The sequence below is a fragment of the Protopterus annectens genome, chromosome 8.part0 (assembly GCF_019279795.1).
Source record: "Protopterus annectens isolate FY-2018-M chromosome 8.part0, PAN1.0, whole genome shotgun sequence".
Taxonomy (NCBI): Eukaryota; Metazoa; Chordata; order Ceratodontiformes; family Protopteridae; genus Protopterus; species Protopterus annectens.
The window spans coordinates 1407597021-1407616955 of NC_056741.1; the positions used below are offsets into that span (position 1 = coordinate 1407597021).

Genomic DNA, 19935 nt, shown 5'->3' on the forward strand with positions numbered 1-19935 from the left:
AACAAGATAAAAATACATGGTAATGAAATTAAAATGAGATGCTGGTGCTTTCACACACAAGTCTTAAAAAGAGAGGAATTTAAGGAATGGGTGTTGGAAATTATTCAGGCGTTATTAGGTAAGACAAATATCTTCAGAAGTTAAGCTACCAAGTGGGATAAAAATGAGAATGAGTTTAAAAATAGGTTAGAACTAAGAAAGATGCGGTTAATAAATAATAGGAATTAACTTAGAAGGGCTGACAAAGGTTAAAGTATTGCAGAATAAGTCTGAAGTCTGACAGAACAAGAAGAGCACAGATGCAGACAGCTAGAGAGATAATAAGGGAGTATCTGTATAATATGCATGAGCTAAGAAAGATTGCTGTTGAGCAGCTATTTTTTGATAGCAACTCCAGAGCACAAAAACTGTTAGCACAACAACTTGGACAACAGAAAGTAGAAAGGGTTGTTGCTAAACTTAAGGAGCCTATAACAAGAAAATTATCCAAAGATCCTGTAGAGATATTAGAGCTGTTTCAGAAATTTTATGAAAATCTGTATAAAGTACAGAAATATAGAAATCAAGAAAGAGCACAAATGGAAATATTTAAGGAAGATGCAGAAAATCTATTATTACATAAAAATAAGTACAGTAAGACTTAATTATGCCTAGGTTACAGGTAGATGGGGTTCAGCAACTAACAGGATAGGAGAAGATGAGATAAAAACAATGACATACAATCAATCTTCAGGAAAGTCTCCAGTAACAGATGGTATTTCTGTGGAAATTAGCAGGGAAAATAGTTAAAGATATGGAAGATGTTGTTTAATGGTATTTTAAAAGTAGAGGAAACAACATCTTAGATAAAGCTGTGGTGGCTGTAATATCTAAAGACCATAAGACTCATCAGACCCAGCTTCTTATAGACCCATTTCAATTTCAAACTATGATTATAAAGTGTTTATGCCTATACTAGCTAAAAGAAGAGCAAAGGAGTTGCCAAAATTGATAGCTATGGATCACTGTGTTTTTTGTTTTGGGGAGGCTAACATCTGACAACATTAATAAAACAGTGATGATCCAGAGGGAAGCATAATGCAAGATACTGCTACTGTTGGTAAGTCTTGATGCAGAGAAATCATTTGACAGAGTAAGATGGGATTTTATGTGCAGGGTAAAAGAAGCTATTTCATTGTCTGATACAATAAGGTTATTTAGGAGGATATATGAAAGATCGGGGCAAGAATTAAAATGAGAGGGTTGTGCAGGGGTGTCCTCTTCCCCTTTTATTTTCTTTATATTTTGAGCCACTGGCAAAGAAAACAATTAATTCAGAACTGTTAGGATATAATTGGTATGATAATCAAGAAACGATGGCTTTATTTGCAGATGGTATTTTGTACCTGATAAATCCAGAAAAGGAAGAGAGATTTTTAATGCAGATCCTTGTGGAGAGTATACAGAATATTACATTCATAAAGCAGCAGAAAATATTCTAACGTTTTGAGGCAGTTTCAAGTCTTTTCGGGATATAAAATTATTGAAGATAAAACAAAGCCTATATCCATAAATTATATACCCACACACATGAATTGGTTCAGCAATACCCATATTTATGGGGGCACGATAAGATGAATTGTTTAGGAGTATGGAGTAAAAAGGCTTACATTATGGCAGATAAGGCTATGTGGGAAGAGACTAAACAAAAAATAATACACTGAGAAACTGGAAGCCTTTATTTATGTATATGGATAGTAAGATACAAGCAGTGAAATTTTTTTTAGTCCCTTTATTTTTTTTTATACAGGTTAGACATTTTTATCAACCAGTGCAGAAGTTGTTGACAATAATTAATAAAGAGTTGAAGGAATTTATCTGGGAGGGGAATAGGGCAAGAGTTGAGTAGAATGAGTTGATCCTTTCAATAGAACAAGGTGGTTTAGGATTAACTCATTTGAAGGGATAGTCTTGAGCTACACAGTTAAGGCAGATATATATATATATATATATATATATATATATATATATATATATATATAACACAAGCAGGAGGTTATAATTCAAAATGGAAAAGGATGATAATGAAGTAGGGAGGAAGAAAGAGAGATTTTTAATGCAGATCCTTGTGGTGAGTATACAGAATATTACATTCATAAAGCAGCAGAAAATATTCTAAGAAGTAAGCCAACACGAGAAAGGAGATTTTGCCAATAGGGATGACTACAAATAGGGGTAGAAAAATAAGCAAGAGGGGACTCAATTTTACTGGAGAAAACTGGCAAATGAACCAATGTATTAGGAACAAATAACTAGAAAGGGAAAAGTAATAGTGGGACGAGGCCAACAAGATGTTTGGATTGCAGGGTAGAGAGACTGCTTTCCCCCCTTCCAGGGGTTATAATAAGGATATAGGCAAAAAGAAGTGAATAGGGGAATCTTAAGTGAGAGACCTATTCTAATATTTTTTTTTTGTTTACTCTAGCATAGAAGCTGCTGTTAGAAAAAGGATAATTGCTAAGACATATAAATTATTACATGATAACTATAAGAATCAGAGGAGGATAGAAAAGAATGGGAACAGAAAGATTGGAAAAACAATTTATAAGAGAACAACGGAAGGACGTATGTATGGCTTCCAAGTATGTAACAAAGTCCAGAATGTTTCGGATCTCTGCTTTGAAGTGTTTACATAGGTATTTTATACCCCAAGCAGATTTCCCTTAGGTAAATAGTAGATCTGATATTGTTAATCCTCGTTCATTCCTTACGTCTTGGTTATCGGTTCCGACCTCGGAACCGAGCCAGCTATCTTCCAAGCTCGCGTCAGCCACAAACTCTCGTGCTAAACTCTTACCCACAATTCCCCTAACCCTGTTACCTCAGATTTCTTTTGCAACATCACCATTCAGTCGTGTCAAGCCACTTCTCTTGAGCTAAGTAAACTTCTTTGACAAAACTTTATCGTATTACAGTTATTCTCTGTTCTAAATTGGTTGAATAGTTATCTCTTACCCTATCACATCCAGAAACTCTTTTTGGTTTCCCCCTCGGTTTAGACTTCCTTATCGGCACCGACATTTTCCTCGTTACAGACCTTTCTGGCGTCGATGACTGTTCCGACGCCAGCTTCTACTTCGACACCGACTATTTTCACGGCACCGACTATTCTCTCGGTATCGACTACCTCATTTTCCGCACAGACTCTTTCGACACCTACCATAGTGCCAACTACCACTTCGGCACCGACCTCGTCATTGCAGACCTTACCTTTGGCACAGATGATCTCCTCAGTGAAGACACCTGTAGTACAAGCCTTTATGGCTCCATTGTTTTCGGTGCAGACGCCTATTTTAGCACCGTCTAAAGACCCCTTTGTGGGCTCCGAATTTCCTGCACCCTTTAATAGACCTGACTCCCCTTCAGCTATGTCTGTGAGATCCACTAGAAGCCTCTCGGAACATGATGTGGTGCGCCTTGTGGATCAATTGCTTTTGGCCAGAGGTATCCAACCCTCCAGGAACTACTCTTCCTTTGGAGGTGATCACCCTTCTCCAAGGACTCCTACTTATTTTCCTCCTTCACTGCCTTTGAAGCCCCCTGCTGTAGCACAGACTTCCCCTCACTTCGGCTCCTTTCATGGACCTCACTAAGGAGTCGCAGCTGCCTTTGTGGCAGGAGAGACTTGTCACTCCAGTCACTGCTCTGGATGCTAGCTGTGACGTACATACTCCTGTTTTTCACAGCCATCCAGGGACTCCGATTCGGCGGGCTGTGACCTCCTCGGGTAGACCAGCCTTCCAACTCATGGAGAAGGCTCTTGCATCTGTTGGCAATCCTGTGCTGTCAGTGCCCTCGTCCTTCTCTGGACCGCAATTTACACAAGGCACTCTGGCGGACACTGGGTGCAAGGGCCTCAGGACACACTTCCACTGGAGGTTCCTCTTGCGCTGTCTTCTCCAGATTCTCCCCTTGAGGAAGTTCATCGCAAGAGTTCGATTAAGAGGAAGCACGTGGACTCCCCAGAGGAGCCCCTCACGGAAGACACAGACTTTGATGATGAGGAAGGGTTCCCCTCTGTCACCCTCTGAGGTATCCTTTGGAGATATCCTCGAACTACTTAAGCAGAGAGGTGATTGGCGGCCCTCTAACCCGACCTCTGAAGAGTCTGTGTTCCTGCAGGCTTTTCTTGCTCGGCCCCCTACCTCTTGGGTTACTCCACCTGCTGACGACCTTGTCTGGCTCATCATGCAGCGTGCTTGGAAGGCTCCTGACACCATTGACGCCATTCCCCGCAAGCCAGATAAAATCCTGTCCCCTCCAGATAGTGAGCCTCACTGATCCCAAGGTCTTCCTGTAAATGCCTTGGTGGTGACGGCCGCAACAAAGAAGGATCTGGCGGAAGAAAGCCGGACTGTCCACCTGCCCAACAAAGCGTCCTGGGCGCTGGACAGATTAGGGAAGCGTACCTTTGCATCAGCGACCTTTGCAGTCAGGTCCCTGAATTATATGGCACATTTTAGCAGACTTCAAAGGGACTTAATTTCAGAGCTCTCTGAAACCTTGGCCGGAGCTGTGTCTGATGAGGTCCGGGACAGAGTGGCGTCACAGTTAGCCACCCTTGAATCGATTTCTAACTCCTCCATGCGTCTGATTTCTCATGCATCAGAAGGAGCAGCTAGAGCAGCGGCTGCAGGCATAGTCATGAGACGGCATGCCTGGATGCGCTTGTGTGATTTTGCGGAACCTTTCAAGGCTTCCTTTCTGAATGCTCCCATTGAAGCCTCTTCATTGTTAAAGACACCTGGCTAGGTGGGAACAAGACAGTAAGACCCTTACTGCCGTGGGTGTCCGCTATTCTTCCCCTCAACTGGCTTTCTCCAGAAACCAGAAGATTGGGAAGATGTGGCACAAAAAGTCTCAGGGTTCTTTCCGTGACACACAAGCCGAGTTTTCCCCTAGAGGCAAAGGGGGAAACTCATATGGAAGATGCCCTTTTCGGGGCAGAGGATGTCCGCGTAACCAGGGTTCCAGAGATTCTTTCTATGGCCAGTCCTACCAGTGCTCCTGAAGTGCGGCCCAGCTGCTTTCCTCTGGAAGCGGTTGGGGTCGTTTCTCTTTGTACCTTTCTGCCTGGTTAACCATTACCACCGATTCTTGGGTGGGAGAGATAATAACCAGAGGTTATCATATTCCCTTCGATCTTTGTCCCACCCCACTAAGGACTCCTTAGTGAGGTCCATGAAAGGAGCCGAAGTGAGGGGAAGTCTGTGCTACAGCAGGGGGTTTCAAATGCAGAAGCAGCATTAGAGATTTCAAAACTGCTAAGAAAAAGAGTCATCCAAATAGTCCCACCAGACCAAATAGGATCCGGACTTTACTCAAGATTATTTTTAGTGCCAAAAAAGACAGGGGACTGGAGACCAATTTTGGATCTCAGTGTACTAAACAAATTCATAGAAGAACAGAAATTCCGGATGGTCACAATACAGTCTATCTTCCCACTCCTGGAGGCAGGCGATAGGATGTGCTCTATAGATCTTTAAGATGCGTACTACCACATAAAGGTGGACAGACCATCGAGAAGATTCCTTCACTTTTGTGTGGGAGCCAGTCACTACCAATTCCAAGTACTGCCCTTTGTACTCTCTACAGCTCCCAGAGTGTTCACCAAGTGCTATTTTAAATTTTCATAATGGGTTCAAAAAATATTCATTAATTTCCCCTAAACTTGGCAAAGCATTCTTTAAAAAATCTCTGTCAGCACTTGTAAAAAACTTCTCAATAAGTTAAAACCATGTTCTAATGCCCCTACAATTTACCATCCAACTTTCTCAAGTTAGCTACTGAAGGCATAACTCTCCCCATCTGTATTCTAATCAGCCACTCCATCCAAGAATCCTATGTACCTCTTCTCTGGAAAAAAAAGCCTTCATCATTCTCTTACATAAAGGAGGCAACAACACTGACATCTCCAATTTCTGCCCCATAGCCGTCCTCTACCCATCTCAAAAGTACTTGAAAAATGTATTCACCTACAACTCTTACCTTACCTTTTAGACAATCATCTCCTTACCCCAACACAAAGTGGTTTTAGACCCAGTCACAGTACCACCACTGTTCTCCTGTCATTCCATGACAATATCAACCAGGCCTGCAACTCAGGAAATATAGTATCTTCCCTTTTCTTAGACTTATCCAAGGCTTTTGATACCATTTCCCATACTCTACAACTGTCTAAGGTCTCTCACCTTAATCTTTCATCTCCAACTATCAGTTGGTTCTCTAGCTACCTCTCAAATAGGCAACAGGCCGTTAAATGGAACAACTGTACATCCTCCTTCCTAGACACCCTTACAGGCATACCCAAGGTTCTATACTGGGCCCTTTACATTTCAGTGTTTTCATAAACGACTTCCATCTTTACATCCCAAATGCTAAACTCATCCAATATGGCAATGACTCTATGATCATTTGCTCTGCTGAATCTTCCCACACTCTTGCAAGTAAATCAGACCACCTTCAACACCACCGAGGCTTGGATGCTAAACAATCACCTAGCTCTCAATGCATCCAAAACCAATTCACCCCATCTAAAAACACCAAAATAGACAAAAACTGCTTCTTTATAATAAGCCAAAATATGACCCCAATCAAAGTAGTCCCCCATACCAAGCTTCTAGGAGTTATCGATGAACAACTAAAGTTTGACATCCACCTTCAAACTAACATTAATAAAAATCACCAGAAACTTGGTATGCTTTGCTGCCACCATCGCTATCTAACCTCTTCAACTAAACTTACCCTCTCTATTACCTACCTCCCTCCTCTCCCCTCTCTCATGTATGGGGCAGCCATCCTTACCAATCTTCAAGCCACCCTTAAAACTAAACTGGCATCCTGCTACAATAAAATCTCAAAGTTTGCTACAAGTGCCAAATCTTCCTCTCACCACTGTGACTCCTTACACTTCTTAAACTGGCTAGAGCTCCCCAACTATCTCTCCTTCATTCAACTCTCCACTGTCCATAAAATCATCTTCAAGCCTTCTCAATGCCCATCTCTCTCTTCCACCCTTACTATGCACCTTCCTGACCAATCCCTCAAGTCTAATAAACAGAACCTACTGGAAGTGTATAAACCATTATACACTCCTGGCCAATTTCTTTTATCTTTCTCCCTAGCGTGGAAATGGAACTCACTTCCTCCCCATATTCGAACTACCCAGAACCTCTTTGCTTTTTAGACCTTACTCCACTCTTATCTATCTTCTAAATGGGAATGCTCCTGCTCCCAACCCTCCTAATCTCTTTGTTATACGTCCACTGCCAGCTCGTATACCTTCTCAAACCTTTACCTTTCACTTAGACATCCTGTTCTTCCTCCTTCTCCTGATTCCTATAACTTTCTCCCTCTTTTTTTTTCACTTCAAATATTACAGGTTACCTACCTCCCAGAAATCTTAATGCTTAATGCACCATAAACCTATAACTTTGGCATACTATACAGTTTTGTTATTTTTTTGCGTGTTTGTAATAAGTTCTGCTGACTTTTATTTCTGTAATACCCTGCATTTTGATGTGATTCGTTGATGGTATTGTGAAATTGTTTGTAATAACTTCTCCTGACTTATTTCTGTATTACCTTGTACTAATTTTGATGTGATTGTTACTTGTATTGTTTCTGTATGTATGTACATGGAGCTTTTCTCCCCGGGTCTCCACTGAAAAAGGGTTCATACTGGCCCAATGGAATTTCCTGGTTAACAAACTGCAAGTAAAATAAATAAATAAGGGACCTTGATGTTACATGTAAGGATCCATTTGCATCTTGGGATCTAAACTTAGTCTTACAGACAATAGTACATTCCCCTTTTATTCCTGCTGCCAACTGCGACCTGAATTTCTTATCTTGTAAACTATATTTCTGGTAGTGATTACTTCTGCCAGAAGATTTTCAGAAATTCAAGCCTTACATTGCAAAGCACCGCATTTGATATTTCACAAAGAGAGGGTTTCTTTAGGTATGAACCTTTCTTTTCTACCAAAAGTGGAGTCAGGAGTAAATATTAATCAGACAAACGATTTACCAGTATTTTTTTCCTTGCTTCTCAGTCAAAGGTGTGAATACTGTTTGCATTTATTGGAAGGTCATAGACATTTGCACTTCTATCATCATAGTACAAAAGACATAAGAAAATCTGACCTACTGTTTGTTTCCTTTCCAATTTCCAGAATGGGTAAGCCAGTATCCAGGGTTATTTTATCTAGATGGCTAAAAAAGATTGTAAATCCTTCATATCCAACAAAAGGAAAATTGAATTACCTGGGCATGTTAGGGCACACTCTACTAGAGCCATGGCTATTTCAGCAGTTTTTCATTCTAAGGCTTCCATGAATGATGTTTGTGCAGCAGCGACATGGGCTACCCCACATGCCTTTATTACTCATTACAATTTAATTTTGTCTCTGTGGGAAGAACGTCATTTGGTTCTATGGTGCCCGGGAATATCCTTCCGTGAGTCCTAATCTAAGATCTAAAATAAATAAATAAAATCTAAGATAGCTGGGGACTCTGTCCCATATGTCAAGGATTAAATGAAGATTGACAACATCAGATGAAATTGTGTGCTTACCATAATATTCCATTTGTACTGTCCATCTTCATTTATCCTTGACTGCCCACCCTCCATCCCCCTTCCATTCAGATCTCTTGGCGGAATGAATTGTGGTCCTAGTTATGCATTTTTTTATATACGACACCAGATTGGTCTTTATAAAGGTGTTATTAGGATTATATTTTCTGTCTTTTTCTATCTGCAAACTCAGTCTGAGGTGACTTGGAGAGAAGCATTCTGTGTAGGACCTAAGCTCGACAGTTTTTGGATCTCACAGGCTGTAGTAATGGCTGAGTTTGTTCTGATGTTCAGAAACAAACCCATGTGTTAAGGATAAACGAAGATGGACAACACAAATGGAACATTATGGTAAGTACATAACTTTTTTTTTTATCCTTTTGTTTTCCCAAAAGTCTTCTACCCAGAAAATTTATGCTAACAAATGGAAACATGTTCTATTTGGGCATCTTCTAAAGGCATAGTCCCTTTCTTTGCTCCCTCGGGTGCAATTTTAGATTTCCTTGCAGATTTTTTTTTTTTTCATTTTTGTCTTAGCTATTCCGCCATTGAAATCCAGCTAGATGCTATATCTAATTTTCATGTTGGCATGAATAATATCTCTGTTGCTTCTTTCAGATTGTCAGACACCTTCCTGACAGGCAATTTCCTCTTTAAATCTCCTGGCAGGGATCCGGTTCCACCTTGGGCTTTAACTCTACTTTTGCAAACTTTGACTAGACCCCTTTCTGAGACAGCCACTTCTGTAGATTTGAAGTTGTTTTTTTTTTGGAGGAGCTTGTTTTTAGTAGCCGTTACTTCTGTACGAAGGTTGTCAGAACTTCAGGCCTTATTCTTGTGCTCCATCTTACCTCATGTTTCACAAGGATAGGGTCTCCCTTATGTACTAAGCTACAGGAGTACAACTTTTTTTATTTAATTTCTATGACAACAACATAGCTAGATTACTCTTTGTTTAATTGACTAGAATAACCCTTTCTTGTTTAATCATACTAATTAATAAATGTCTTTCTCTCTTATTTTCACATGATTTATATTTCTCTATTTACAAGAGAGGTTTTCTTAATTACTAATCTTATTCTCCTGCATTTTTATATAGTGTATATAGTTTGCGTCTAAGACTAGATGTTATTAGAATAGCTTTTGTAGGTCCTGTGTTTGGATTTTTCTTTTATGTTTACTTTTGCCATGTTGTTATGCAATTATGAATCTTTAATAAAATACATTTGCAAATTATGTCTTTTTATTATTGGTGTTAATTATTGCCTTCACATGTAATTCCAATAAAAAAGTATTTGAGAAAAAAATGACAGTGCAGATGCTACAGAAAGTTCAAAACAAGGACACACTAGACAACAGAATGATGTCTAGTACATCTGTTTTTGTAAATGCCTGGTTCGCACTGACGGGTAACTTTCTTTCTGACGCCTTTTCTCTGACAATTCTCTGCTATTATGTAATTCAGAACTTCACAAAATGGAGCAGAGAATGTGTCAAAGGATACTGTCTACAATATTACAAGCTGATGCTTTTACTAGATAAATGGAAGTTTGCTGTAAAACAGGCTGATAAAAGTTTATGCAAATCATTTTGTTTGTTTTGCAGCAAAAAGCCCACAAAAATGATGTAGCTGTTGCAAACTGTAATTTTGATTATTGACTCTTGTCTAAATGGCTTCAGGGCATTTAATGGCCTATTCACGGTTGCTGGAGGACAGGTTATGCTGAGGTCAAAAACAGGACTGCCCTGCTCAGACTGGTACAGGTGGCAACCTCATTTACAGACTGTATATATGTATGTATGTATGTATAAATCATATACTACCCACAGAGAACGTGATGGTAGCCCTCTTAAAAATCTCCTGCTTCATTATCGTGGGGTAATTTCTGAAAGCACCATCACTAGTTGTTTTCTAAATAACTAAAGCCACTGCTTAGAGCACCCAGTAGCATGATACTGTGTGGCTGGGAGGGAAGCAAGAATATGTGCTTATTTCCTCATGACAGCTCATAGCTCTGAGTTCAGATTAGGGTCATTTATTAATTCATATAAGTATTTATTTGGCATATTGATTGCACTAATGAAATACATTATGATAAGGTAAGTTGAAGCAAACCATTTTTTAATTTTAAAAAATGTACAAATTAGTTCTTGGCAACCAGCACAGTGGGACTGCTGTATCCTGCTGAGACAGTTTGGCACCCAGCTTGAAGTGGTTAATAAAAAGAATTACGTTTCTAAACAGAATGCAGGGCAGGAGTGCCCCATGGCATTATACTACTTAAAAGTATGCTGCAGTTACTAAATATAACATACAACTGAAAGTTCACCGATATTCATCCATGAATTACATCATCTAAAGATTGAACAACTAAGGTTTAAAACCACAGATTTTTAATTACAGTACTAACACAGAAAATGAAGTATAGATATTGTTCCCATCCTTGAGTACTTCTGGCATTTAGTCCAGAGAGCTTCACGCTGACAGAAATGCAGAGTCCTATTTAGAGTGTATTTTTTTTTAAATTTGGTATCAGATAACAGATGTAGCAAGATAATGTATTCCCTTGTCAGTTAGAACCTTTGGTCTGTAAATTGTCCCATTTGTCTCCACTCCAGAATACAGTGATGACCCACTTTTTAAAGTGTCAGTTCTTCCTGTCTGAGTGGGAACCTGTTGAAATGGTCCTTAATGCTGCTACTTTAGTTAGAGCAATATGGCTTGTACCTCTGACATTCCTGACTCACTAGCCAGGACTACAGCAATCTCTGCTTCCTTGTTCTAGGAATTATGTTTGACTCTCCTTTTTCTATAATGAATTAGTCATGGCCTTTCTAGATGCTGAGTAGCTGTTACAGAAGGTGTTCCAGGGGAGCATACTTATCAAAGGGGTACAAGGTTAGATATGTCATTCTGACCACATGCAGACTTACTCAGCCATTTTCTCCACCTCCTTTTCTGTTATTACTGGTGGTTGGACTTTCTTACAATATTTGTACTTGTTTAATACCTTCTACCCTTTCAAGTGTCAGGCGGTGCTGTATTGCATACTAATTAACAAAGCATCCAAAAAAATAAATATCACTTTACTTTTTTTTAATCAGACTGGTTCCACCTTCCCCTCCAGCTCTGAATGCAAATGGATCATACTGGATTATCTGATTATACATACTTTCAAGAATCTGTTTAGAACGTTTCCTTCCAAAATCCTGCTTCAGATGGAGGCTGAAGTTATTTCTAGAGTGGTCTAGAGCTAGTGGTTCTACTTTACTTTGCATCTTTATTTCTATAACTGCCTACAGCTAGTTCTTATCTTAGCTCCCTTGTACACTTCCACTGTTTAGAGGAGGTGCTTAGATGATGTACATAGATACTGTCATATTTCTAGCTCTACCAAGTAACAAAGCCTAGGGGTGGTGGTCACAAGAGTTCAGGACCGTGATCACTTTCACCTTTGTTAGTACAGATTAGTGGTGATTTTATGCTTGCTTGTATCCCACAGATCAGCATATACTGTTAAAGGAACCTCACTCCAGGTATTTATCCCAGTGTATCCAGTAACTTCCGTAATCTTTCCAGTTCACAGTGGAGCATCAGTTAATTCCAGATATCACTATCTCTGAAAATTTTGGATTGAGTTGGAGGAAGTGGTGATGACTGTGCCCAAGGGTGAGAGACTGGTGATTGGAGTAGATTTCAATGGGCATGTTGGTGAAGGGAACAGAGGGGATGAGGAAGTGATGGGTAGGTATGGTGTTAAGCAAAGGAATGCAGACGGTCAGATGGTAGTGGATTTTGCGAAAAGGATGGACATGGCTGTGATGAATACGTATTTTAACAAGAGGGAGGAGCATAGGGTGACATACAAGAGTGGAGGAAGATGCACACAGGTGGATTATATCTTATGTAGAAGAAGCCAGTCTGAAGGAGATTGGAGACTGTAAAGTGGTGGCAGGGGAAAGTGTAGTTAGACAGCATAGGATGGTGGTTTGTAGGATGACATTGGTGATCAAGAAGAGGAGGATGAGTGTGAGGGCAGCACCAAGGATCAAATGGTGGAAATTAAAAAGGGGTAATTGTGAGGTGATGTTCAGGGAAGAGTTAAGACAGACACTGGGTGGTGCTTGGTGTGACATCCGGAAAGAGGAAGGTAGGACAAGGAGACTTGGTGGTGGAATGAAGAAGTACAGAAGAGTATACAGAGAAAGAGGTTGGCGAAGAAGAAGTGGGATTGTCAGAGAGATAAAGTAGACAAGAGTATAAGGAGATGAGGTGCATGGCAAAGAGAGAGGTGGCGAAGAGTTGTATAAAAGGTTGGACACTAAGGAGGGAGAAAAGGACCTGTACCGATTGGCTAGACAGAGGGACCGAGCTAGTAAAGATGTGCAGCAGGTAAGGGTAATAAAGGATAATGAGGGAAACATACTCACAAGTGAGGAAAGTGTGCTGAGCAGATGGAAAGAGTACTTTGAGGGGCTGATGAATGAAGAGAATGAGAGGGAGAGAAGGTTGGATGATCTGCGGATAGTGAATCATGAAGTGCAGTGGATTAGCAAGGAGGAAGTAAGGATAGCTATGAAAAGGATGAAGAACGGAAAGGCTGTTGGCCCAGATGACATACCTGTGGAAGCATGGAGGTGTTTAGGTGAAATGGCAGTGGAGTTTTTAACCAGATTGTTTAATGAAATCTTGGAAAGTGAGAGGATGCCTGAGGAATGGAGAAAAAGTGTTTTGGTACCGATTTTTAAGAATAAGAGTGATGTGCAGAGCTGTAGTAACTACAGAGGGATTAAATTGATCAGTCACAGAATGAGGTTATGGGAAAGAGTAGTGGAAGCTAGGTTAAGAAGGGAGGTGATGATTAGTGATCAGCAGTATGGTTTCATGCCAGGAAAGAGCACTACAGATGTGATGTTTGGTATGAGAGTGTTGCTGGAGAAGTACAGAGAAGGTCAGAAGGAGTTGCATTGTGTCTTTGTGGATTTAGAGAAAGCATATGACAGGATGTCTAGAGAGGAGTTGTGGTATTGTATGAGGAAGTCGGGAGTGTCAGAGAAGTATGCAAGAGTGGTACAGGATATGTACGAGGGTAGTGTGACAGCGGTGAGGTCTGCGGTGGGAGTGACAGATGCGTTTAAGGTGGAGGTGGGATTACATCAAGGATCAGCTGTGAGCCCTTTCTTATTTGCAATGGTGTTGGACAGGTTGACAGACTAGATCAGACAGGAGTCCCCGTGGACTATGATGTTTGCAGATGACATTGTGATCTGTAGTGAGAGTAGGGAACAGGTGGAGGAGACCCTGGAGAGGTGGAGACATGCTCTAGAGAGAAGAGGAATGAAGGTCAGCAGGACTAACACAGAATATATGTGTGTGAATGAGAGGGAGGATAGAGGAATGGTGAGGATGCAGGAAGTAGAGGTGGTGAAGGTGGATGAGTTTAAATACTTGGGATCAACGGTTCAGAGTAATGGTGAGTGTGGAAGAGAGGTGAAGAAGAGAGTACAGGCAGAATGAAGTGGATGGAGAAGAGTGTCAGGAGTGCTTTGTGACAGACGAGTACCAGTAAGAGTGAAAGGGAAGGTCTACAAGAGGGTAGTGAGACCAGCTATGTTATATGGGTTGGAGACAGTGGCATTGACAAAAAGGCAGGAGTCAGAGCTTGATGTGGCAGAGTTGAAGATGTTAAGATTTGCACTGGGTGTGACGAGGATGGACAGGATTAGGAATAAGTATATTAGAGGGTCAGCCCAGGTTGAAAGGTTTGGAGAAAAAGCCAGAGAGGCAAGATTTCATTGGTTTGGACATGTGCTGAGGAGGGATGCAGAGTATATTGGGAAAAAGATGCTAAGGATGAAGCTGCCAGTTAACAGGAAAAGAGGAAGGCCTAAGATAAGGTTTATGGATGTGGTGAGAAAGGACATGCAGGTGGTTGGTGTGACAGAGCAAGATGCAGAGGACAGGAAGAAATGGAAACAGTTGATCTGCTGTGGTAACCCCCTAACGGGAGCAGCCAAAAGAAGAAAAAGAAGACTATCTATGAAATTGTATCTTTTGCCTTCCTACTTCTGTCAAGTGTTTAGGGAAGCTATATTGGAAATGTATACAAATATACCTATTTTATATACTACCCTTTGGTGGGCAAAATTAAGGGAATGATTACAGAGTTCAGCACTAAGATCGCAACCATCTTGGTAAATGCATTCTAGTGGTGGTCATTCTGGGATATTTTCTGCCTTCTTATACACACAATCTGTAGACTGGTATGAGCACTACATATTTTCTCTACAAGAATGGATTCTATATAAGAAAGGGCCATTTCCTCTAAACAGTGGAAGGGTACAAGGGAGCTGAGATAAGAATTAGATGTAGGCAGTTATGGAACTAAAGATGTAAAGTAAAGCAGAGATCTGGAGAAGGGTCTATCTGCACACAGAGCTATGGTTATAGTGAAGTAGTTTTACAGCCTTGGATGAGTTTCAAGCACCAAACTGACCAAGTCTTGTTGACTTATTGTCCTTTTGTTAGAGAAGAGGCCTTCTCCTGTTTTGGCAAGTAAATTATTGTAATGTTTCAAGGAAAAAACAAGTACTACCTGTTTCCTTTTAGAATGTGCAACCTTAGAGAATCTTGTAGGAGAAGTAGGGAGCACAATAGGAGCTTGCTGACCTTTCAAGAACTTTAAATGTTCAATAAGTTTTCTTTTCTATGCTGCCTTACAGCCTCTGCACTACTGTTGTGTTTCATTCTCTGTACATGCACAGATGTATGTATGTATGTATGCATGACATATGGGTTTGTGTTGTTTTTTTGAACAATGTTTTCATCAAAGCAGAACTCTTCTGATTTTTTAGCTCGAGTTAAATGTTGACAAATACTGTGCGTTGATGTGAGCCTGTTGAACAGTGGAATTTAGGAAATTGTTTTTCATTTCTCTCCACTATTGTGCAATCTCCCAGTTGGTAAATGTAAAGGTACGAAGGGTGTGGAGTGTTTTTTTTTTATTTATTTTGGTCTGCTTGGACCTCATTCTCCTGGCCTGGCCACCAGTTCCCCATTTCCCATGACTGGTGTGCCAGCCTTCCTTCTACCCCCCCAAGACTACTGTAGTGTTCTTGGAACTGGTTGTGGACCCCAAGGGTATCTTAAGGGCTTGGCCATCTGTGCATGTTTGGGGGACCCCACTTCCTTTCCCTGGCCCCTATGCTTGTCAGTTGCATCCAAGGTAACTTCTGTCTTTTAAAAAGAAAACCACAAGTGATAATGGAGCACTATATCACACATTATTTTAAACAGTTTTTACATTAAGTTTAAGTAAAATGAGATTTGATTGGTGTGATGTGTATTGATGATGGTATAAAAATGAGACAGTTTTTAACACTTTGTTCTGATGAAGGCCTAATTCTTGGGCTGAAAGCGCTAAACCAGTGTATTAAAGTTAATTTTGTGTGGTATAGTGCTCCATTATCACTTGTGGTTTTCTTTTTATTTTACCAAAGTTACACAAAGTAAGAAAATTCACAAACTGGAACAAAGAAAACGAGCTGAATGAACACAGGTCACCACACCACAAACCAAAAAGTTTGAACCGTTTATTGTTAAGCGCTTTTCGTCTTAGGCGGTCCCAAGACTTCTTCAGACAAAATAAAACCACCCCCCCCCCTTCTTTTTATCTTACACAATTAAAATGTTACATCACACCATTGGTTAAAAACGTTGAGTCATTAATTATGCTAAAGAGCTTTAAATCTGAAGGCACGAGCCCGCCCACTGTAAGTAGATCACAACACAGTTTATAAATAGTACGAGCTGCATGCTTTCATCTTTAGGCGTAAATAAAATCAGTAACAAACACATACCATAAAGGCAGTACCTGCCAGTTTCAGTTTTCGTACAAGCAAAGAATTAAAATACTAGAAGCTAAACATTGAGTCATGTTTTGACCTACGAAGCCTTTAGCTTAAAAACAAAGCCCGCCCAGTATATGCAAATCACAATACAATAAGTTGGGCAAACGGGCTACAACTACATCTGCTGACATAAAAGAAATAAATAGCTAACATGTACGGTAAAGGCAATAACTGCTACTTTACACATTCATGCAACAAATACTGATAATGCAAGCTGACATAAACTATTAGAAGTGTCAGAACTTTCGTACAAAGAATTAAAATACTAGAAGCTAAACATTAAATCATTATTTTTACCTACGAAGCCTTTAGCTTAAAAACAAAGCCTGCCCACTATATACAGATCACAATGCAGTAAGTTGGGCAAATGGGCTACAACTACATCTGCTGGTATAAAAGAAATAAATAGCTAACATGTACGGTAAAGGCAATAACTGCTACTTTACACATTCGTACAACAAATACTGATGAAATACAAGCTGACATAAACTATTAAAAGTGTCAGGAGTTAAAACTGGTTCTGCTTATCATGAATTTGACCAAAACAATCACTGAAAACTAATTGATGGTGGACAGTTGAGGTAGTGAACATTGCCTCAACAACATTAAGAAATGCAAAAAATACAGTATTAAACATAAAAATAAGTGTGGAACTATATGTGCAACTAGGTCATCTTAGGGGGTAATATTAAATGTTGAGTCTTAAACAATGAATGTTAAGTGCTGTTAAGTTACACAAAGTTTGAGACAAGTATGCAGTTTTCTTTTAACTTCTGTCTTTTGACCGTGCCTTCCATAATGGAGAGTCATTAAGGAGTGCCCCCCAACCCAGGACAGGCACACCTCTATCTCCCTATCACTCTGTTAGTCACCCAGGCTGCTAATCAAACCTGGGTTTTCTGGGCCATAGTCAAGACTTTATCCCTCTGTGCCACCAGACCAGTTTGTATGTTTTAGTATTTTGAGCTGTTTAGGTGGTTTAGTTTTAAGCAACTTCTGCTTCAGGCTTACAAAATGATACAGTATGGACATGCCATAGTAGGGACAGATAGGACTATTCAAGGTGTTGAGTCAGACGAAAGAAGGGAACATGGGTGGCAAGTGGAAGAGGAGCAGTTCAAAACAGACTCAAAGAAATACTATATAAAAAGTGGGGTGGACACTGGCAAGTGTTGCTGGGCACAATGGTTGCAGTGCAAGTTACAATTGTTCAAAGATACTTGGGAGGAAACAAGAAGAAGTAGTATAATTACCAATGAGAAACAGCTGTATCACTCATGCTGAGTTGTGTCACTAATCCTTTCCAGTGGTTTCACTGTAACATTTGTGGTAGTTCTGTCCTGTGTGGTTTATACGTAATACAGTCTTACAAATCCTTGATACATGTAAAATTCCAAGTACTTGAAATGCAGTATGGCTTCAGTATTTATGCCTTTGCTGATCTTCAGCGGAGTAGCATTGTAAGTTTGCTGGTACAACATTTTGCCCAAAGATGATTTTTTTGATTTGCAATGAAGATTTAGTTTGTTCGTGGCATTTTATATATATATATATATATTATATATATATATATATATATTATATATATATATATATTTTTTTTTATGTTAGTTGTACAGAGTTGGTTGCAAATGAACATAGCATGATAATGTTATCTGTGTACCACACCATGGCTGTGCATGTGCATGTCCACATTCAATTCAGAGAGATTGTGAAAAACCACACAGACAGGTTCATAGGTATGTACCAAACATGCAGTCTTGATGAAGCCCTTAAATTTTATTTTATTTATTTATTTTTTTTATTTTATTTTACAGTTTGTTTACCGGGATAGTCCATTGGGCCAAGAAGAGCCCGTTTTCAATGGAGTCCCGGGGAGAAAAGTTCCATGAACTACAATATAATATGAAGACAATGCATTTACATGTATGTAATACTATTAAAGAAAGATGGTATTACATAACATGATAAAAAATCTATGATTGCAGTGAAAATTCAGTTAAAAAGTAAAAGGTAAAATTACACACACACACACACACACACACACACACACACACACACACACACACACACACACACACACACACACATAGATCAATTAAAATACGAAAAATCCATTGGTGCATATTCCTGTTAAATTTGTTAGAATGTAAAATAACACAGGGTTGGCATTACAGTTTTACATGAAATCTTAGCAGAGTTAAAGTAGGATAGGGGGATAAGAGGTGTTAATTGTTGAATATAAGAAGGGTGGGACAATAAGAAAAAAATAGAGCAAGAGTAGGAGTAAATGAGAAAAATGAAGATGGTAGTAGTCAGAGAAGCTCAGTATGATGAAGAGACTAGAGAAGTAAAGGAGTGTGAGAAATGAGGGAAAAAAAGAGGCGAGTCATGTGGGATGAGAGCAAATTACATTGGAATCCCTAACCCTGATTTAGTTTGATCATTTAAGACCAAGTTAAAATATTCACATGGCTTTTAATGATGATGACTTTTTTTCTGAGTGATAAGGGAGGATTCAAGGAGAGAAATAAGTGTTGTCACAGAAGTGTCTAAATCTGGGCATTCTACTTATAGATAAGATCTATACTGTGACTTGTGTAAAATTTAGGCATGTTAACTCAAGCCATGGTATATACAAAGTTTGAAAGTAAAACAAATGCAGACTGCAAAGAAAGGTATTTTTTTCTCTCTTCACTGTTTACAGTAGTCAGTTAGCTTGGTAAGCATATTTTTATTAGGTTCTTGGCTTGAATGAACATAGATGTTTTAGCAGAATGTACGGTACTTACTCTGCATTATACTACATATCAAGCTTTCATATGTTTATTTACCTTTTTCTAATTAGTCTTAGTTCTCCAAGTCCAACACACATTACAAGAACAAACTCTTTCAGCAGTCAGTTGGAAGAACGAATAGATGCAGTATTTGTCCCATCTGAAACATACGAATGCAAGTCAGGTATGTTGTTTTTTCCACATTTTGCCAGATTCCATGTAATATGTTATATTACACTGTATGTTCTATGGTAACAAAAGGGTTTGTACTTTTCCTGCATACTTTAAAGTACTGTGGTATTCACTTATTGTATGGGCATCTCTTGGAAATAAATTCTTTAAACGGTTTGCCAACATTTAAGGCCAAATACTGGACTACACTGTTGACTGAGCCCTTGCAGTGGCTTCTTGGTATCACAGCTATAACTTAGGACTATTCTAAATTATTCAGCTGACACTTTTTAGCATTGTGACATATATGTAAGGACTTCAACTGACACACTATTGCCATATGTATGCAATTACAATATGTAACCCCCTTAAGCTAATAAATAAACCATCAGCCACAAGCTTTCAAAAGTGAACAATAAAATTCTTTACTTGAAATAAATAAGTGAAAGCATTTCCTTTTCA

At 39.5% G+C, this 19935-nt stretch overlaps 1 protein-coding gene across 2 annotated transcripts in view; it reads left to right on the forward strand.

The window, feature by feature from the left end:
• The window catches only part of DIXDC1 (DIX domain containing 1), a 1310681-nt gene that overhangs the window by 860779 nt on the left and 429967 nt on the right, over window positions 1–19935 (forward strand). For both annotated transcript variants that reach the window (XM_044081011.1, XM_044081010.1), the window contains one exon: window positions 19374–19486. In XM_044081011.1, coding sequence (XP_043936946.1) covers window positions 19374–19486 — 113 coding nt within the window. The remainder of the gene's footprint in view (window positions 1–19373; window positions 19487–19935) is intronic.